Source organism: Gymnoscopelus braueri (genome assembly GCF_963280865.1).
Source record: "Gymnoscopelus braueri genome assembly, chromosome: 22".
Lineage (NCBI taxonomy): Eukaryota > Metazoa > Chordata > Actinopteri > Myctophiformes > Myctophidae > Gymnoscopelus > Gymnoscopelus braueri.
Window position 1 is genome coordinate 19,242,862 of NC_137624.1, and position 22,958 is coordinate 19,265,819.

General features: G+C 41.8%; 1 protein-coding gene across 1 annotated transcript in view; it reads left to right on the top strand.

The window, feature by feature from the left end:
• Positions 1–22,958, top strand: part of grin3a (glutamate receptor, ionotropic, N-methyl-D-aspartate 3A) — a gene marked incomplete at its 5' end in the record, with an annotated part of 81,385 nt that overhangs the window by 38,702 nt on the left and 19,725 nt on the right. Inside the window, 3 exons of the mRNA XM_080420223.1 lie at positions 5,134–5,803; positions 8,688–9,071; positions 12,126–12,271. Of these exons, the coding sequence (XP_080276349.1) occupies positions 5,134–5,803; positions 8,688–9,071; positions 12,126–12,271 (1,200 nt within the window). The remainder of the gene's footprint in view (positions 1–5,133; positions 5,804–8,687; positions 9,072–12,125; positions 12,272–22,958) is intronic.

The following is a 22,958-nucleotide window of genomic DNA, read 5'->3' on the forward strand; positions in this document are numbered from 1 at the left end:
CCATACTCAGAGAGGGAAATCATCAATGCATGCATTCTGATGGTGGCTGAGCTGGTGTGCCCTGAGAAAGATCCTTTGCATGTTCAGCACAAAATCTCTAAGAGCAGGCTTTCTACATAATGAACATGAACAAATCCAAACTGCACTCGCAGGTGGCACATAGATATCTAAATTACATGGAAATTGCCCCAGAAATGGGGTCCTGACTTTGACAGGCTGGTTAAAGCCAAGAAATCTCAGGTGTCTGGAAGAACGAGAAATTAGTTACACACTGTTGGATGCACTAGCTGTGACATGTAAGGACAATGCATTATGAAATATTGTGAGAATATGGTTTAGAAAGGGTGGGGCTCCTGAAACTAAAACTAGCATTGTTTTTTCCCCATCTCTCGTCACAACTTTCTTGAAGCCTACGACTGTAGTACCAATCATAAAAGCAATGCTTCATAATAAACAAAACTGAGACACAGTAATTATAGCAGGGTCTGAGTGAGGCAGCTGGTTGAAAAAACAAAGCCAATGGCACTTTGCGCACACACAACTGGTCTGGCCCACATTAAGTCACATTTTGCCCAGTAAGTTTGACTGCTCTAGGAATAACATAAAAAACACGAACATCATTGACTTAAAGGACGACGTGAGCCATTTTCAACCCTACAGTATCTTCATATAATTAATCCTCACTAATGCTCATTGTCTCCGCCAGGCCGATAGGCATGGCGAGAGAGTATGTTTTACCCTCCGTCCTTCCGTGTGTGTGTCCGTGTGTGTGTGTGTGTGTGTGTCCGTGTGTCCTGTCCGTGTGTTAGCAGCTAATCTCTGGCACCGTTGGCCCGGTCGCTGCGAAACTGTGCACACACACTCCCTGGATGCCAATTCAGAACCTCTGCCTAAATTTTTTCACATGGGCCTGTTATAGCGCCACCTGGAGGCCAATTTGTGCAAAACCAATTTTTTTACATTACTCCTACAGATTTTATCCAAACGTCATGCAAATCGGTACACAGTATCTCTATAGTCATGTGATCAACACAGATCTGTCCGATTTCCCATATTCCATCCTCATTGACTAAGGTTCGCTTCCAAAATTAGCAGGATTGCTCCGTTTGAACAAAATGCCTCAAATCATGAACGCAGCTTGCGATTTCCGTGAAATTTCACAAACACATTTCCACTAGGCCAAGGAAGAAATGCCACAATTTTTCACATTGGCCTGTTATAGCGCCACCAACAGGTCTAATTTAGCAAAACATTGTTTTGGAACAAAATGCCTCAAATCATGAATGCAGTGTCCGATTGCCGTGAACGACCTAAGAATAAATGGCACCCTTTTCACATTGGCCTATTATAGCGCCACCAGGAGGCCACAATAACTTACCTGACCTGGCGGAGACCTGTGCTCCGAGGAGCACTTTTTCTAGTTATGATATGGTATCATTTTTGTCTACTCACTCTGTGTCTTAGAGCTGTGTTCAGAAACCCGCCTACCAGCGGGGAATCCAAGCTAATAGAAACTCCAGGCTTTCTATTCCTGGAAAGTTAGCATGCTATTATTCTAACTTAGAAGACATTGTTCTCGCGTTATATATATAATATGTATATATGTTTTAATCATGTTTGAAATGACCAAACCTCCATACCAATAATGTCACTGGTAGGTGGGTTTCTGAACTGTCCACAGCCTTCCTCTGAGACACAGAGTGAATAGACAAAAATGGTGCCATATTAAAATGAGCATTAGTGAGGACCAATTACATGAAGATGGGTTGAAAATGGCTGAAGTCGTCCTTTAAGTTATGTTAAAATTAAGTTATAAGGGTCGCTGCTCAGTATCTGTAAAAGCCCTCCAGCGTTTCATCCATGGTCCAGCCATATACTAGGTTTTGCCCTAGTCTTGTTAAAATACCATTCCTGCTCTTCAGCTTCAAAGACTAGATCATTTTATCCATCATTTCTGTAACTATCATTTTACCCTTTTGTTGAGTGGAAGTGAGTCATGTTTTCCAGTGAGCCAAAGGTGGATGTCATACAGTAACTTTCATGTAATGTGTCACAGCAGGGGCCTTGGGGAGAATAGAAGCGGAATTTAATGCAGTACAAAACAGAAGATGCAGTGCAAACCAAACCACACGAAATTTAAAATATCCGGAGCTGATAATTGAGCTCAGCAGGATGCTCTCCGGAAGTAAAAATCCCATCGAAATTCTGCATACGGGACTATTATTAGACATAATGTCGTGACCATCTAATAAGCTGAGGTTATGAAATGATGCATTATGTTCCTGTAGAAGCCACATTGTCTTGTACCTTAGTTTTTTGTGTTTTTCAATGTTTTTTAATTGTTTTACCGAATCAAAAGGTTTGTTGTCACAATTTGTCTTGTTGACCTGTTTGAAACCAGACTTACAACTATTTACAATTACAAGGATTTTCTGAAACATCTATGGAGTAAATTAATGGGAAATCACTTCTGGAAACTAGGCTGTTCAATAGGTGGCTGTTGAGCTCTCTAATAGCGTATATATGTCATTTCCAAGGGCAGTTAGCAACATAAATACTATACTGTGTGAGTACAGGTGATGTAGCCTACTTACGAGAGTCTTTATTACATGACTTGGTTGAAAACTTGATTCTGATCAGTTCAATCAAGGCATTCTGTTATGAATAACAGATGCCTGCTCTGCTATGGAAGCACATTTTTAAATCAATATGACAAATGATTGATTTTGTTCATATTTCAAGTATCTGAACGTGGCATATTGTACAGTGCGTGAGCGATTATTGTCAAATAAACCCCTTCAGGGTGAAGCAGGACTGACGGAGAGAAAGATGCCTGCACTCTTAATGATATTTCTCAAGTAGCTTAGCCTCTCACAGCTTCTCGGCTGTCTTCGGAACACGTAGGTTGACTTTTAAACAGGCTGCCCGGCCTGTCTGGTTGGGTTACAGACCGCTAAAGGGATAGGCTTGTAGATGTAGCTTTGGCGGGAAGCATTTTGAGAGTGAGGTGACACACGAAATAGATATTTTAGAAAGGTCACATCACTACCTGAAGGTATATCAAAATGGTGTGAATCTGCTTGTGATGAAGTGATGCCCACATTTTCTATGAATCAGAATATTCCCCTTCCAAATGCTGCGTCGGTTTGCTGATGTTAGTAATGTGTGTGTGTGTGTGCATGTGCGTGTGCAGGTGTGTGTGTGTGTGTGTGTGCGTGTGTGAGCGCACGCTCTGGTATCTGACACCTTCAGACAGCCAGTAGCATGGCTCAGTGAGAGAGATGGCATGATCACTGAACCATGGGCTGTCTGACGCTGTCACACACACACACACACACACACACACACACACACACACACACACACGCACACGCACACGCACACGCACACGCACGCACACACACACACACACACACACACACACACACACACACGCGTCACACGTGTACACACACACTCTCTCTCTCTCTCTCTCTCTCTGACACTAAGACCTCTAATATAACACATTTTTTGTGCTGCTGTTGATAACAACAACAAAACATCTGGGAAAAGTAATATGTTTTTCACGGCACATGAATAAAAAATGCATGACAGCAGAATCCCTCATTAAAACCTGTGCAGTTTGCAGATGACTTGACAAAATTATTATTATTTTTTATCTCTGTTCTATGTCACATAATAATATTTATGACATATGAGTGTGTGTGTGTGTGTGTGTGTGTGTGTGTGTGTGTGTGTGTGTGTGTGTGTGTGTGTGTGTGTGTGTGTGTGTGTGTGTGTGTGTGTGTGTGTGTGTGTGTGTGTGTGTGTGTGTGTGTGTGTGTGTGTGTTTATATGTACATGCATGACAGTAAGAGATAAGGAGTTTGAGACAGATTGGACTCTAGTGGGGTATAACAACTCCCCAGCTGTAAACTCCCATTTAAGTGACAAAATGGGATTATTGGCAATACAACCCAAAACATCTATTTTGTAGCCTGGCCTCATGTTGGCTGGTTCAGCCTTGATATCTCCTGCTTTACACTTAGTCAGCAGACTGTAAAATGGCAGGACTTGATGAATCTGTAATGCTAACAGGTATAAAGAGAGATTGATAGTATTGCTAGCGAGCTATCTGTACCCTGCAAATACCCAGATGGCCCAAGTGTATCCACGGATGACTCAATTTATCTCCCTGACCCACCCTCCCCTGCCCGTCTCTCCCCGTGTTCCCCTTCTCTCCTCTCTCAATCTGTCTTCCGCTCTCTTCCCAGTTCTTCCAATAGTCCCCCTACCAAAAGTATTTTCTTTTGTTTTCCATTCTCTTCATACTGCAGTCCCTCTCCTATGAATTACTTATTTTTTGTCATTTTGAGGTGCGATAATGTCAGGGGCTACCAACTTACTATAACCAAACTACAGACATCTGCAAGTAAACGCATAGCCATTTGGACACAAATGCATCTATTTGGGTTATCTTTCTGCCTGTTAGTGGCAGGGCTCTATGGATAGAGTATATCCCGTCATATGCCCAAAACTAGGGATAGGGTGCTCCTCGAAGGATGAACCCTGATTTTGTTGACCCCATGACCTTTCCTCTGGCGCCGCCCGTAGGCCAAAAGTCCTACTAGCACATATAGCATCTCAAAGGCTGATTGCCACGAAACTTGCAGAGCAAATTCATGTTCCTTGGAAGATTAACCCTCCTGATTTGATTGACTGCATGAGCTTGCCTCTAGTACCACCCTCAGACCAACGTATTCTTCTTATTCTTCTTTAGCCCCACAAGTAAGAGCAGGAAAGTTGGTTCAAACCACACCTAGTCTAGTTGGGTGTAAGAAGCTGCATGGCCTCTAGTGGCCGTTAGTGGGGCTTTTAGTACTACTAGTCTTGTTAATAGTGTACCTTTACAGTAATTCCAAATCTTTATTAGTTTATCCAACACCCCCCCCCCCCTCTCTTTCTCTTTCGCTCTGTCTTTTTCTTCTATCTGAACTCTCGCCATTGCTCTAGAATGTATATTTGGAGATGAATTTTTTTTTGCAAAATTGAGGATTTAAAATGCAAAAAGCATCCGTGTTATTGGAATTCATTCATGAATTTGCTTTTGTGATCTCATTTTGCCTTCCATTATTCTCTATCCAACCCTCTCAGGTTTCTAGCCAACACATCATTCGAGGGCCAGAGCGGCTTCATGTCGAGCGACGAGGGGAGCCAGAGCGTCACCTCGGAGGCCCACCACTTCATCTGGTCCCTCCAGCTGGACCCCCTGGGCCAGCCGACCTGGACACGGCTCGGCCGCTGGCGGCAGGGCAAGGTCCTGATGGACCACGGGGGCTGGCCGAGCCACCAGGGGTCCGGGGGCGCCGGCGGGGACTGGCGCCGCGCCCGGCTCCACATGCGGGTCGTCACGCTGGTCGAGCACCCGTTCGTGTTCACGCGGGACGTGGACGCCGACGGGCTGTGCCCGGCGGGCACGCTGTGCCTGGACCCGTTCGCCAACGAGTCGTCGGTGCTGGAGGGCTACTTCCAGAACCTCAGGAGGCCCAACGGCACCGTCCCCACGGAGCTCAAGAAGTGCTGCTACGGATACTGCATCGACCTGCTGGAGAAGCTGGCGGAGGACATGGGCTTCACCTATGACCTCTACATCGTCGGCGACGGGAAGTACGGCGGGTACAAGAACGGCCGCTGGACGGGGCTGGTGGGCGACCTGCTCAGTGGCGCCGCGCACCTGGCCCTGACGTCGTTCAGCATCAACTCCGCCAGGAGCCAGGTCATCGATTTCACCTCTCCATTCTTCTCCACCAGCTTGGGGATTCTGGTACAGTACCTCTCTGCCACATACACACACACACACACACACACACACACACACACACACACACACACACACACACACACACACACACACACACACACACACACACACACACACATTCTCTCTCTCTCTCTCTCTCTCTCTCTCTCTCTCTCTCTCTCTCTCTCTCTCTCTCTCTCTCTCTCTCTCTCTCTCTCTCTCTCTCATCCCCACCCCCTTTGCCAGTGGTGGAAAAAGTACTAAAATGTTTTACTTAAGTAAAAGTATCAATACTGCAATGTAGAAATACTCTGTTACAAGTAAAAGTCTGGAGTAAAAGTACAAAAGTATTGGTATGAAAACAAGTACAAAAGTAGAAAATACTCCTTATGCAGAATGTACCATTTTACAAGTTTTCAAATGTATAAAATTATAAAATTCTTATGAAAATAGCAGATCTACAAGCTGATCTGCTATTTTCAAATGGCCGAAATGTATATAGGGCTGAAGTGGTTAATGTTTGTTTTGTAATAATAATCTAAATCTATAAAGTAACTAGTAACTAAAGTTTTAAAATAATTGTAGTGGAGTAAAAGTACAATATTTGCCTCTGAGATGTAGTGGAGTAGAAGTAAAAGTATTGAAAAGTGGAAATACTCCAGTAAAGTACAAATACCTCAAAATTGTACATAAGTACAGTACTTAAGTAAATGTACTTAGTTACTTTCCACCACTGTCCTTTGCTTTCCTCCACTTTTTTCGGTGTTGTTGTCTGTTCCTCTCTTTATCTCACTCTCTCCCCATTTTTCCAACCCCTATTCTATCTCTCTCTCTCTCTCTCTCTCTCTCTCTCTCTCTCTCTCTCTCTCTCTCTCTCTCTCTCTCTCTCTCTCTCTCTCTCTCTCTCCCTCTCTCTGTCCCTTTCAGACTCTGTCAGTCTTTCTTTGTACTCTCTCGTTATCTTTCTCTTACCTTTGCATTCTCTTTTGTGTGGGTCCGACTTCTGTTATTTTCATTCCTCCCGGCTCTCAATGACATCACCTCACCTTCTTTTCCATGGCACTCTGGTCCAGACTTATATGGTTCAGCTGTTCGCTTTCAGCAAGCCACGCATTATTGAATTCCAATGCAAATTTTTATCTTAATGACAACAGAATTGAGAGCATGCAGCTTTCCTTGTGTGAACGTATTAACTCAGTCACAGCATTGATTTCTCATGATGGAGTTTGTCTATATCAGAAGTATGTGGACAATTAAAGGTAATCAAGTGTGATATTGAAAAAGAGTACCTTGCTGTGATGATTGATTTTTGATCGATCGATCGATCAAATCATTAAGCCAGTCAATCAATCAATCCACCTACAAATATGAAGCACTCATCCTCAGCGATTATGTCAGCGTTTATGTCTGTCTGTCTGTCTGTCTGTCTGCCGTTTCTGTCTGTCTGTCTGTCTGTCTGTCTGTCTGTCTGTCTGTCTGTCTGTCTGTCTGTCTGTCTGTCTGTCTGTCTGTCTGTCTGTCTGCCGTTTCTGTCTGTCTGTCTGTCTGTCTGTCTTTATGTCTGTCTGTCTGTCTGTCTGTCTGTCTATCTACTAGATAGATATCTCTCTGTCTAGCACACCGGCACAGACCCCGGGGGGTCGTAGAGGACGAGTCAGCCTCAATAAATTAATTTGAAATAAATTACGCAATTAGAAATATATATTTAACAGAAACCGACTCCACTATTGAAATCATTCATAATAACATGACACATCCCCAGATCCTCACATAACGGATTTCTCTCATTCAAGAGAGAGAGAGAGATGCAGAGAGAGATTAGGTGATTTGAGGTGATGTATTAATATTGCCCATCTTATAAAAAAAGTCAATGTCTATGTATTTGAGTAAAACTATAGCCTAGCCTAGTAATTCATTAGGAGTTCAAACTTGGATGACGTGCGTTTTGTGACAGTGTTGCTGTCCATGGTGCATATAGGGGTAGTCTGGAGCTGTATATACACTGTGATTATAGTGTACATGTTTATGTCACAAGAGTGCAGTGTGCTATGGTTTCTGAAATGGTCCTCCAAATGGCAGAGGCTGCCACTGTAGTGCACAATGCAGCACTTTTTGTCGATAGGTTTGTTTGTTTTTTCTGTGAGCACTTTTGAAAATTCCATGTTTGTTGTAATGAGATCTGCACCCTTGGTCTAGAGGAAATATAGTGGGGTCAAGAAACAGAAGTGGGAGAGAAGAAAGAGAGAGGTAGCAGGAAAAGTGACAAATTACTGAGTCTAGTTGAGCTGTTGTTTTAATGCTGTAAACAATAACACAGCTGCCCTGAACATTCCAACCTTTGTGAACCCATTGCCCTCGAAAAGACATAAATCACAGAAACAACAACTGTCCAACTTATTACCTGAACAGGTTGTTTTAAATGTACTGTTGAGTCTCGTCCACCCCTGCCTAGTGGTGTACACAGCTGACCTATAGACCAGGGGTCCTCAACAGGGGGCCCGGGACCCCTAGGGGGTCCTCAGAGTTACTACATGGTGGCCGCCAAATCTTTGTGTTATTTGATCTTTTTTTTTTACATTAACCACTTGAACCCTAGCATCCCTATTCTGAGGAGAACTTTAGCCAAAAATAGCAGATCTACAAGCTCACAACGCCTCGTGTGAGCTTGTAGATCAGCTATTTTTTGGCAAAGAGGTTTGGCGCGTAGAGGGAAAAAGAGCAGAACAAGTAAAAAAAAAAAGTTTAATCTGAAACACAATTTTATACAATATAGAGGGGGTCCCTGCTTCATCTCTCTCTCAGCTAGGGGGTCCTTGGCCTGAGAAACGTTGAAGACCCCTGCCATAGACTGTTGAAACAATCTATAACCAACATAAAGGTCGTCCAATCCTGTTTATATATTTTCCAGGTGCGTACCCGTGACACAGCAGCACCCATCGGGGCTTTCATGTGGCCTCTCCACTGGTCCATGTGGCTCGGCATCTTCGTCGCCCTCCACGTCACCGCCGTCTTCCTCACCCTGTACGAGTGGACCAGCCCCTTTGGCATGACGCCGCGCGGGCGCAACCGGGACCGCGTGTTCTCCTTCTCCTCCGCGCTCAACGTGTGCTACGCCATCCTCTTCGGGCGCACCGTGGCCATCAAACCCCCCAAGTGCTGGACGGGGCGTCTGCTGATGAACCTCTGGGCCATCTTCTGCCTGTTCTGTCTGTCGACCTACACCGCCAACCTGGCCGCCGTCATGGTCGGGGAGAAGACCTTCGAGGAGCTGTCCGGAATACATGACCCCAAGGTAAGAAACACGACTGTCTAGATCAGTGGTTCTCAAACTTTTTCATGTCAAGGACCCCCAAATTGACAGCCCACGGACCTCCATTTGAAAAGATATGCCAAGGACCCCCATAAGAGAAGATTTGTACGGCTCTACCAGTGATTTTCAACCATTTTAATTTCAAGGACCCCCAGTGTGACATGCATGAGGCTACGGACCCCTCTTTAATGGCATATCTATCTCATGGACCCCAATTTATATTGTAAAATCAATGTTAATTTAACTCTGAGAGTGTACAAATGGAACCAAATGGACCCGTTAGGGTCCATTTGGTTCCATTTGTACACTCTGTGAGTTACAGACCCATAAGGATCAGTTTGGTTCCTAACTAGAGTATCTATCATTTGGACCCCCTGGAACTCCCTCAAGGACCCACTTTGAGAACCAATGGTCTACTCTAGATAGCCACCAAAAGAGCTCTATGACGGTCATGAAGTTTGTTTTTCTTTTCTTCTTTTTGTATTTTGTGCACAGTGCAAACATTTTAACAACTGGATTGTTAAACATGCAATTCCCAAAGCACTCCGCCCACCCCCCCCCCACCCCTTTGTGCTGTCCAACAGACAAAGAAAACAAAACAAAGCATGCCGTACTGTGCACAGAACAGTGGGCTGAGGTTGGGGACGAGGCCACAATTAGCTAATTAACTGAAAGCCCTATATCATCATAAATAATAATAATCACAAAAGAGGACCTTCATAAAGTTTTGATAAGTGTGCTCAACGTATAAGTTCTATTTGAAACATTTAAATAGGACAAAAAAATAACAAACCCTATAGACTGGACTAGACTAGAAGTAGAACTTTAAGCTGTACAGTATGTGTAGGTAAGAAGCGGTTCTCAAACTTTTTCATGCAAAGGACCCCCAAATTGATATTTATGTGGCTGCGGACCCCCACCTGAAAATATGTTGTGCCAGGGACCCCAGAAGCAAAGATTTGTGTTAAAAATGTTCGCTTTTTAACTGCACACATTTTCAAGATTGTTCAAAAATAGCAGATCTACAAGCTCGTAGCCCGGCACTCTGTGCCGCACTACAAGCTTGTATATCTGCTATTTTTGAATAGCCAAAGTATAAAATATGGATAAAGAGGTTAAAACGATTGTGACGCTTTACTAACTAATTTTGCTGGGGACCCCCTGGTATCCCCCCCAAAGACCCCTGGAGGTCCCCGGACCCCACTTTGAGAACCAATGTAGTAACGCACCAGGGTCAAATGTACCTGTTGTAGACTGTACTGTAGGTCAAGATCATTCGGCTAGTCTCTATTGTGTGTCTGTAAGACTGGCTGACATCTGTATGTCTATCAATCTGATAATATTTAGCTGAAAAAGCTCGGCCTTGCTTTATATAAAGCAAGGTCAGCTGAAAATAATTAAAAAGTTATATTGAAAAGCCTTTTAAACTATTTAGATTTGATCATTAATTATGCCACCGTTTTGTCAGCCTGTGGTTGGTGTGAGGGGATTAATAAGTGTTCAGAGTTCTGTTTTTGTTGATGTGACCTATTTAAAGACATTTTAGTTTAGTATGAATGTTCTGTCTCATTTGACAGGACAGTGTAGAGAGACATAAAAGTGGGAGAGAGATGGATAGGCCTAGACATCGACATGTATCTTGGATGTTATGAAAGGGGCATCGTATGAAATCACACTTTCAAATGTAAACTTTTTGGAAACGCTCTCCAGAGTGGAATTGTTTGAAAACGCTGTTTACGTTTTGCTGCACTGACTGTATAACAGAACTTCCTGCAACACGGTGCCAGCATGCTTATCACAGAGACGCAGTGGTTGTTATGGCCCTGTCTATGTTATGCTATATTATACAAGATATCGCTGCTGTAGCCTATGTCCATAAACCGTTCCTTTTATATATTATTATAAAAAAAACAGTGAAACGCTTGTAGATCTGCTATTTTCACTACTTTTGTGCGACACTCTTGTATGATGAAATAGGGAATTCATTTACAAAAAAAACATCAGCAGTTGAAATAATCTTTGCATTTTTGTAATGTACTGTACAGAGAACGTTTTCAAAAGGGATTGATTGATTGATTGATTTGCATTTAAAAAATATCTGCATCCAGCCAATTTACTGATACTCAACAGTCCCCCCTGTCCCCAAGCAATTTTTTAAAATTATTGTATATTTGTACTCTAATTAACCCCTAGTGTGTAACATTGTGTATTAATAACAATTATGGACATATTCTGTATGTCTATTATTGTATGTTGTTGCTCCATTGTTTGTTGCTGTTTTTACTGCTGCTGTAAAACAAAGTGCGCCCATTGGGGATAATAAAGTTTTTATTATTAGGCCTATTTGTTGATAAATGCATGCTGCTGGAAGGAAATGTAATTAGTTAATATAAAAAGGAAAAAGACCAAATATCTGAGTCAGCTAAATAAGTGTTATAGAAACTCCCTTCTAATGCAGCAGCAAGAGCTTGGTTACAAAACATGATTTGATTTGAAGGCTTGCAATCCAAACAGTAATGCTGTAAGTACAGCCTTTGCATCCATTCCGTTCAGCATGTGCTGTTGCCAGTGGTGGAAAGTAACTAAGTACATTTTCTCAAGTACTGTACTTAAGTCCAATTTTGAGGTATTTTTTTTACTTTACTGGAGGATTTCCAATTTTCAATACTACCTCTACTCCATTACATCTCAGAGGCAAATATTGTACTTTTACTCCACCACAATTATTTGAAAACGTTAGTTACTAGTTACTTTGCGGATATAAATGATTGCATTATAAAACATACATTAACCACTTTAGCCCTATTTTATAGCGACGCTATTTGAAAATGGCAGATCTAGAAGATCACAAAACGTCGCATCGCTACACGTTGTGAGCTTGTAGATCTGCTATTTTCTAACATTTTAGTACTTTTACTTTTGGTACTGGACGCATTTCATTCATGCAAAATGCATACGTTCAAAAATTAAACGATGCACTCAAAACATAATGAAAAACCACACCTTGGGTGTGTTTGTTTCTGTTTCTGTTTGCAGCTTCACCACCCCTCGCAGGGTTTCCGCTTTGCCACCGTGAAGGAGAGCAGCGCTGAGGACTACCTCAAAAAGAGCTTCCCTGAGATGCACGAGTACATGAGACGCTACAATGTTCCTGCTACGCCTGACGGGATAGATCAGCTTAAGTAAGACAGCTGTATTATCACTGTGCATGTGCAGAGATGCAGTATGCACCACATCATGGACACATGTAGCCTTCAAAAGCATAGATTACGCATGCACACAGATATACAGTATGCACCACATCATGGATACATGTAGCCTTCACGTCTAGCCTTCATGTTAAGTGAGCTCAGTGTATAACACTGGCCGTTATGAAAGCCATATGTAGTAATGATAAACCTTGCTAACAGCTACGTTATAGAATTTTAACACCATCAGATTCACATGCGATTCCAAACTCTGATGACCTGATGATGACCAGCACCTAGCCCACTTAAACATAATTTTTCTACAATCTTTCAACTTATGGGCTAAATAAACAAAGTAGGACAATGCTACTGTCCCTGATACAGATTCTAAACACCAGGTTGGGTCAGGTCTTGCATGTCTAATCTCAATGAACACGAGATGTAAAAAAAAAAGCCAAATAATGTTAGATGTCTCCAATAAACTCCAGTGTGTTTAACAGGACTTGGTTCTGTGAATACGTAGTATTGTATGTGTCACAGACAAGAAGTTACAGGCCAATATAACACCAACATAATGCTAATAAAAAAGCCAGGATATCGTAATAGGCTTACTTTTAAGAGGTTGCAGTATCCAGCTTTCATCCACATGCCGTTGTTGGTGGAAAAGAAGTATATAGGTCCGGATAGCAGAAAAGCCTGCCACTGCAAAAGCAGCCACGCAAGCAGTCCTTTTCAAGGTGTTTTATTGTCACATGCACACCATTACAGCAATGCTCAACATTGCAGGTATAGGGAACTCTGAGTTTACCTCAAAAGTGGGAAAAGAGCAATAAAATAAAAAATAATAAAATAAGAAATGTCTGAATATAAAACAATCCGGAATATAAACAAGGCAGACAGCACCATGCAATTTATTATGTCTCTTAAGAAGTCTTATGGCGTGGGGATAGAGACTACCCCTGAGTTTGTCAAATGGTATCAAAGTGAACAGTCCATTAAAGGGGCAGCACGAATCTTGATCCTCTGGGCCTTTCACTCTGGGTGTAGCGGTATTGCGCGGCTGGCAACTTGGTTCGGGGTAAAGTGCTGTGTTGTGTTGTGTTGTGCTGTTTCAACCACCCTCTGTGGAGCCTCGTGAACGTGTGTTGAGCATCTGGCAGTGATGCAGGTAATCAGTATACTCTCTGTGGTACTCCGGTAGAAGTTGCACAGTATCCTGTAGTAGTCCCATTCCAAACCTCTTCAGCCTGCTCAGAGGAAGATAAGCTCCTTGTATCGCCGCCTTGACAACAGCACCCACGTGACATGTCGAGCCCAGGTCCAGTTCCTGAACTCCCAAGGAAGCTAAAGCTGCTCAACTGCTCACTTCCTCGCTTTAGGTCATCTCATTGTTAGGGCACGATTACAAATTTAAGTTGACGATTAATTGTCACTCAAATAATAGCGATTAACGATTTTCAACGACAGTATTTCTGTCGTTGAAAATGAATGGAACATTACATATTAAAAATTACATTTCTGTTTGGCTTTTAGCCTTCCTAAACGGAAGTTGCACAGGGCAGATATGACAAATAACACCTATTTAATTACTTTATACTTAAAAATAAACATTTATAGTGGAAATAGACGATCTATAAGCTCAAAATGAGCTTTGAGCTTGTAGATCTGCTATTTCAAAAAATTGTCATTTTTTGAAAATATATATATTTTTTAATTGATTATGACGATTATGCAAAAATAATTGCGATTATATAAAAAATTATTGCGATTAGACGATTATGTAATATTGTGACCGGCCTACTCATTGTTGTCTATAATCAGGCCGATGATAAATGGTAAATGGAGCAGCCATATAGCGCCTTTATCCAAAGCACTTTACATTCACACATGCACCAACCTGCTCATCGGAAGCAGTTAAGCGGTTCAGTGTCTTGCTCAAGGACACTTCAACATGAAGCCATAGGGGAGCCGTGCGGATCAAAATGGGAATCTTCCGATTCTCAAGTGGCCCGCTTTACCTCCTGAGCCACTAGCCGCCCTGTGATGGTGGTGTCTTCGGCAAAATGTATGATGTATTTTGAGCTATGTGTGGCCACGCAGTCGTGAGTGAACAGGGAGTACAGGAGGGGCCCCCAGGGCTGGTCTGTCTGTCAGGAAGTCCAGGATCCAGCTACACAGGGTGCTGTTGAGTCCTAGATCTCTGAGCTCTGGTGATAAGCTGAGAGTAGTGGTGTTGAATGCTGAACTGTAGTCAATGAACGGCATTCTAAATGTGTTGCTCAGTTCCAGGTGGGAGAGAGGGCAGTGTGGATGGTGAGGGTCAGTGCATCCATGCACCTGTGCTGTCTGTAAATGGAGGAGATTATGTGCTTTGACTGGCCACACAAAGTACTTCATGGTGACTGGTGTGAGCAAGGATTGATTTGCTGGGTTTCATGCTTTTTAGAATCCTCCCTCTGGTTATTACTTTTTATTGCCGGTGGAGATATGTTTTATCCCTGCTTTTTGGCAGACTTAATTACATCCATGCATTTTCTTTTGGGAAATGTAGACTGTAGTCTGATATGTTGATCACAATTTTACATTTTAATTAAAAGTATATGTTAACCACAGTAATGTGTCCTTTTTTAATTAAGTAACTGTGAAAATACCAGATCTACACGCTCACAACGCATCGTGATGCAACACATTGGGAGCTTGTAGATCGTTTGATTGATATTTGTTGGTCGAAGTAGTATACAGGGCTTCAGTGGTTAAGAAAATGTTGGCAGAGGAGGTTGAAGATGTCTGTGTACTTCCTAATAAAGTTTTAAAAGTAATACAACTTTTCAAACAATCTTCCACCCCTTCCTTTGCTTCCTTTGCTAACGGTGGTGTGGGTCTCCATAGCACACTTGCGGTTAAGAATGGCTCACCCGCAGTTGTGGAAGTGGGTCATGTGTTGAAGCAGTCTCACAGCACTCTTCACGTTTGTTCTCTGCGCTCCTCACTCTGACAGTTCCCATTGTTGTCAATTTACGGTACATGACCGTGCCAAAGCGATAAAAAAAACCAAGGCAGGCTAGGGTCTAATAACAGCGTGGCTTCCCTGTGCAATCGGTGGCTATGGATCATAGCATGTTACCAGCTGTGCAGTTTGTGAACGACGCGTGCCTGTGTGTGTCTGGCCTTATCGCAGCTGCATGGACCTCCGCAGAACGGTAAAGAGCTGAGAATATTTTCTTTTTCTTTTTTTACTGGGCTGCGGTGTCAGGATTAGATAACGTGTTATTTTTTTCAATTTTTTTTTTAATCTTTTCCCACGTTTTCTCCTAATTTAGACATTCTGCCTATTCCTACTTCCCCTTGTGCTGTAGTCCCTTCCTGCTGCTCACCCCCACTGTTTGGCTCATTAAGGAGGGTGATGAGCACATGTCTCCTCTGATACACATGAAGTCAGAAGCTGGCATTCCACCCTCGAACACGGCCAATGGACTCTATGCACAGCAGCCATATTGGAAAGAAATAGGGCCTCTTCCTTACTTCCTTCACAGGTCTTACCAATTATACTAATGAAGGCTCTGTTCCATTCTGGTCTGAGTGCTGATATTGTGCATGTTGGCTCACTGGAAACACTCTGCTACATCAGTGGGTCACAAAGTGGGGTCCAGGGACCCTCATGCCATGGTTCCTTGAGGGGGTTCCAAATGGCCCCTTGCGATTGTGTAACTCTGAGAGTGTACAAATGGAACCAAATGGGTCCATTTGGTTCCATTTGTACACTCTCAGAGTTATGGTGGTCCTTGAAATTCTAATGTTTGAGAACAACTGTGCTACCCTAAATGGAACAGAGCCTTCATTAGTATCATTAGTAATACCTGTGAAGGAAGTAAGGAAGCGGCCCAATTTCTTTCCAATATGGCTGCTGTGCATAGAGCCTATTGTGTTCGCTGCAGCTGCACCCCTAGTCCAGCGGTTTGAACCAAATGGACTCTTATGCGTCAATTGTTTCCATTTGTTTTTTCCATTTCCATTTGAGTTATGGGGGTCCATGAAAATAAAACATTTGAGAACCACTGCCTTAGTCTGATGGTGGTGGGCAACAACTTTACGCCTGTGTCACCCGAGCGCACTAGATAACGCTATTTTAATGTATGGCTGCATCATCACTTATTACTGAATACTCCTGTGACATGTTTTTTTCTCTACGCCCAAACTTGCATACCAACCTAAGTAAAGAGAAGTCCTACGCGCGTCAGCCAGTTGAAGGTAGAAGGGCTCGTCAGTGCTCAACAGGGACAACTTGCATCAGAGAAGATAATAATACCTGGGCACTTCAGGAGAGACTACCCAAATAAAATATACTGGAGCACTCGACTGGTCTGCACGTTTTTTGTATTGTTTTGCAGGGTGGCCGACGTTTCGACTTGCGTCTTCCTCAGAGTCAAACAGTTTGACTCTGTCTCTGCTTCTGCAGACCAGTCGAGTGCTCCAGTATATTTTATTTGGGTAGTCTCTTCTGAAGTGCCCAGGTATTATGATCTTCCTTGCACACCAACCTTTCTGCCCCTATAATATGAAAGTGGCTTCTAGATCTTCATCATTAAACCTCCTTGAACTGTCATCATTGCATTAAGAGCACCATTTTTTCTAGTGCCTTATGGATGGAATCGGGACATGTAGAGGGATGTCATGCATTAACATGAATGTGCAAGGAATTTGTAGTGTCCCTATTCTGGGCATGTCATTTGGCAAAAATAGAATCTGCAAGCTCAGCTATTTTTGCAGAAGAAACTTGTAGAGGGGAAAGGGCGGGAACAAAGTGTTAGACTCCTGGGGGACCCCGGTCAACGAAGTAAATAGTGTTTATGACTAAATGCAAGGCAGAAAATGAACTTTATGAATCATCTGGTTTCACACTGAACACAACATTAACGATTAAATGCTACGCAGAACAGGATCCAAATGATGTTTATAAATCATCAGGGTGTACACACTGAACACAGCATTAATAATGAGTAAATGTTATGCAGAACGGTATCCAAATGATCCTCATGTTTTGCAAATTTTGTCAACACACCATTAGCTGGAAATGAAAAGACTCTCTGTCCCTTGAACATTCATAAAGTATAACACCTATAAAGTATACAAGTAGGCCAATATGTAATGAAAATGTGACGTGCTGGAGCGGTTGTGTAGGCTGTTTTCCATTCCTCGCAGGTTTTATGACACTGCTGCAATTTTGCAGTGGTACAATTACTGTGACAGATGCAGTCCAGGAGCACTCGCACGTCCAAATGAATGATTTCAAAGGGCGCAGGATAAAAGAATAGAGTTCAAGAAAAGAATAGAAAATCTGCACACCCGTTCTTGCCGCTCCCAAAGTGAATTTCATTAGTAGAACATTTGGTGTGTTCGTAACCCATTAAGACCTGAGGCAGGAAAAAAAAGTCTTCTAAATCCAGTTTTCTGAAAAATGTATGTTGCTCTATCAGTGGTGCTCAAAACTGCTCAGAAATGTCAAGGACCCCCAAAATTATACTGTATAAATGTGGCTGCATACCCCCATCTCAAAATATTTTGTTCCAGGGCCATCTCAAAATATTTTGTTCCAGGGACTCCCAGAAGCAAAGATTTGATTTAAAAATGTTTGCTTTAAAATATATATACTGTATTCAAAGATTTGCTCAACTTTTCAAGATTTTTCAAAAATGGCAGATCTACAAACTCATAGCACGAAGTGACACACTATGAGCTTGTAGATCTGCTATTTTTGAATAGCTAAAATCAAAAATGACACAGATGCTTTCCCGGTTTTAACGGGTTAATCATAAATGTGAACATGTGGGGTATTGGCGTATATAAACGATCAGGACATGGGCAGGGCCCAAGTCAGAGGATTGATAACTTTGGGAGCAGCCAGGATGGTGTGCAGATATATTCTTTTCACGATCACTGCAACGGCCTTATCTCCCTGTCTCCAAAAACGTTCCTTTTCCATTTGAAAATCTAGTTTTGACGTTTCAATTGGTTTATTCCAATTTTACTATCAGGGCAGCTAGCTAAATAAAACTATCTTGTAGCAAGTGAATCAGAGGGAACGTATACCGTGGGATATTATATTCAGTATCAGATTTACATTTGCGCAGACGCTTATGTAAATATAACAAGTGAATTAATTACCAAGACTTTTAGGCATATAGGCAGTGAACAGCACTACCTGTGCCTTTTCACTTTCATTGTGTAGAATGTGGTATCAAAGGGAATAAGCAATGCTTATGAATGAGAGACCAGGGCTGCCACTCCTGGTATTCTCTGGATTTGAGGTACTGTAGCAACAGTGTATATTTGTGATCTTCTACTGTATAATGATTCAAATAATACAAAGAGAGTATACAAAGACAGATTAAATGGTTAAATACAAGTTAGTGTGACATTTTATTAAATATTTGTGTTTACATCAGTAAATGTGCATCAAGGGGTGCAACATTTAATTGATGCAACTTTAATTGATGAAATGTAGATAATATAAACACACACACACACACACACACACACACACACACACACACACACACACACACACACACACACACACACACACACACACACACACACACACACACACACACACACACACACACACAAACAAACAGTACCCAGCAGCTGTATATTCTAGAAACAAGGTCCACGCAACACTCAGCAATAGCTGAGTGAATTCTGTTAAAAAAAACATAAAAGAAAAACATAACTAGAGTTCAAACTAAGACATTTGCAAAAAAAAAAACAAGTATTGGTAAATAAATAAATAAATATGTCCCCCCCCACCCCCGTTGTCATCTATCACTACAGCTGTTCCCATCCTAATGGCGCCATGATTTCCCCCCCTGTGTATGCTGTCATCTCAACCCGCTTCCGCATTCACCTCACATCCTTGTGAAGCACAGCAGAATGTGGGGGGATACAGGACTGGGGTGTGGTAGGCTTAGGGCTGGAAAGCATGGAGTCTTGACAGGAATTCTTATTTAACTCGCATTGTGCTGACTAGAGGAGTCATGGGAAATCTAATCCTTTCCGTGTTCGTACACATTAACGCTGGCATCCCTATTTTGTTCATAGGCAAAAACTTTCAAAAGTTTTCAAAGATTTTCTAGAATTTTTCAAATGTGTTTTGTTTCACAAACTCACAATGCATCACATCATGACGGGACAACGGAAGCATAATGTATATTCCTCAAATGCCAAACACGTAATTTTGCCCTTGTTGCTGTCAAAACGTCAATGCAACATTACAGAAATTTACACATTAGTATGCCAATAATGTAGTGTCTACTCAGCGTGCCCTGCTGTGTTTTATTTGTTACAGATCGTTTGGTTCCTATGAATGTGTGTGATGGTTAGAAAGAGAAAATAAGGTTAAAAAAACAAAAAACACTACATTTAAAATTGGAATGGAGGAAAAAAAAGGGAAATAGATTTGGCGGGGAAGGCAAGTCTGAAGAGGTGGGTTTTGAGGGTGGTTTTAAAGATGGTGGGGTACAGCTTTGATGTGAGTTGGGAGTGAGGTCCATAGGGAGATGGCAGCAACTGAGAAGGCCCTGTCACTGAGGCCCTGAGGCTATTTCAGTGTTCAAGTCTGGATGTGATGAAGGCGTGAATGAGTGTTTCTGCAGCAGTGTGTGACAGTTTGGGTCGAAGGCGGGGCAATGTTGCAGAGGTGGAAAAAGTCTGTTTTGGTGATCTGTTTGATATGGGGCTGGAAGGAGAGGGTGAGATGAGATGAGATATACTTTATTAATTTCCAAAGCGTTACAGCATAATGTCATGTGGGGTCGAGAATGGTTCCAAGGTTACGGACTTGGGTGGCTAGGGTGACGATGGAGCCATCAATGTCGAGGGAGAACTTTTGAGTGGAGCGTGTGAGAGAGTCTGGATCAATTATGGGGACTTCATTGGTTATTGCAGTTGAGTTTTTAGTGAGTTTATTTGCATCCCTTTTTGTATGTCAGGTGAGGATGGAGGGGCTGGTAGCAGTGATTATTGAGGAGGGGAGGTAGAGCTGCGTGAAAATGTATAAGCTTGTGGATCGGTTATCTTTGCTAATTAATTTAATTGCTAGTTACCTTTAAACTACTTACTGTATCTCTTTACTTGACATGATTAAAAGAAACTGAAACAGCCTGCTGGTAGCATCTAAGTCTGTCTTGCTGTGGCTGCTGCTGTAATATGTTAGGTGTATGTGGCAACAAAACGTCATTACATCAAAGCGGTGAGTTAGGAATAATTTTAAATATTTTTTTTCAGCATGATGTAACAGCATAACATCCTGAGGAAGGTCACTCTTAAGTCTAGTCTGCGGTTGCACACCAGGAGCAGTCGTTTGTAGCTTATGTCATTCTTCATGATTCAAGCGAGTGGAGAGAGAGACGGAGATAAACAGACATTGTTTGCCGGGCTGTGGATGCTGATATCAAATTCAAAACGGCTACAAGTGTCTGATGCTATGGGAGTTATGTGTCCACACCTCCAGGCTATGATCTGACTCTAAACACTATCCTATATGCCCTGATACTACAGGGATGGTACTACTGTTTCCCAAATATAGGGTAGCGAGCGACCCATTTTGGGTCACCGACACATTGTTATGGGTTGTGATTCACAAGTAAATATTTCCTTCTTCTTTTTTAACCCTTCTTCTATTTTTTAACAAGGGCTTAATACGTATTTAATTCATAATGTATCTACTGTAAGACACCAAATTTCTCTTTTGGGTCTAGAGCTGAAACCTCTGCTACTGACTACTTATGGAAGCATCTGGCAGTGCTGAAATTGTTTTAAGTGATAGCCATTATAGACTTTCCCTATTCATGCATCTTAATTTTAATTTAATCTGGCTTGGCCGGGTCCTCCAACAAACATAATTGGCAGTGTTAAAGAAGTTGGAAGGGGATTGTGTCCTTGTCATTGCACTTGGCCATGGTGCCTCTTCAGTGGGGAGGGGATCTGGGGAAGATAGTTTGGACCTCAACAACCATTATTGCTGCAAGTATCGATTTTTTTCTTAGCTATTATTCTATCGATTACTTTTTTGATTAAGTGAATATTAGAGTGTTTTTTGTGTATTTTTTATTTATTTTTTAAATCAACAAAACGATTAACCGTATCTTATACTTTGCAACAGAAAGCTGTCATGCAAAAAATATTTTAACTTTAAACTTTAACTTATTAAATTATTATCAATTATTATTCTATTTTCAATTAAATTGATTAGTTCAATTAACTGCTGCACCCGTAACACATATTACACCCCAATGGTGAAACTGTCAGAAAAAATTCTGTCAGGTGAGAAGAAGAGGCTGGTAGACCCATAGGGCTGCAACTATCAATTACTTTCTTAGCCATTATTATATCGATTACTTTTTCGATTCATTGAGAAGCGCATATTATGTATTTTTTTTACTATTTATACATCAACAAAATTATGTGAAAAATCAGATCGTTTTTTTATAATCAACTAAATCAATTAGCCTAATTGTACAACGGTGTCGTGCAAAAATAGCCAATCAACAATGCGTCACATTGCGACATGTTGTAAGCTTGTAGTTCTGCTTTTTTTGTTATTTTTGCTACTAAATTAACTGCTGCACCCCTAGTGACCCAATGTGTATCAGTGGAGGCATGTGATGCAACACAGATCACAGTACACAACGGGAGAATTGGCAATTACAAAATTGGGGAGAAAAATAACCAGTTGTTAAAAAACAACAACAGGGCTGTCCAATGATAATTGTGATTTTAAACCAATAGAGACTCATTAGCAATACATTTACAAAAAGCAGACGGTAGTCTGGGGCTGACTTTTGACTAATGCTCTGGACGTCAGCATTTTTGTCTGTCCACTGAGGACTCAGACTTGGCTAGTTTATAGCACATCGTTGGTCCTTCACTTTAAATATTTTGACAGTATAGTAGAATCAAAGTTGAAGCAGCTTAGACTAGCATCTAGTATGATGCTTATGAAAGAAAGAGCTTTGAGATTGATTATGTCTAGACTCTACATGCTGTAGCCATCTGAAAGGGTTTTTCAAATCTAATAAGAAATCTGTCTTTCTTCACTATCAGACTAGCATTTCCTTTGCCTTCTCTTATTGTTTACACAACTAGGGTTTCCAGAAAGCCCAAAAGAAGCAGCATTCATTCAGGAGCTCAAAAAGATCAATGCCTTAAAAACTAGAACAATAATTGAAGTACAATTGTTGTACTCAGTAGAGGGCATAGAGTAGCCTACCTCCACCAACACTTTATGAATTTGTCAAAATATGTCATTCCCAGCTGAGACATGACTGATTATGTAATTCAAACCGTGACCTTAGTTGTGACCTTGAACTTTGACCGGTTTGACCCAAAGGTTATCTCTTGCAGGGCAGCCTATTGATGATTCTCACAGTTTCAGAGAAATGTGACCATGTGTTCTTGATTTTAACGTTGATCTTCATTGTGACCTTTACCTTTTCAACACCAAAGTTAAACAACTCTGCTGACTGATAATTCCAAGTTTCCAATTCCAGTATCATGAATCAGTTTCATGGACATTATGTCCTTCCCTTCTCAAGTAATTGTGCTTAGAGACTTACAGACAGACAAAAACAAGCTGAAAACATAACCCTAGCTCAAATCCAAATTTGAGTGGTTACATGCAGTA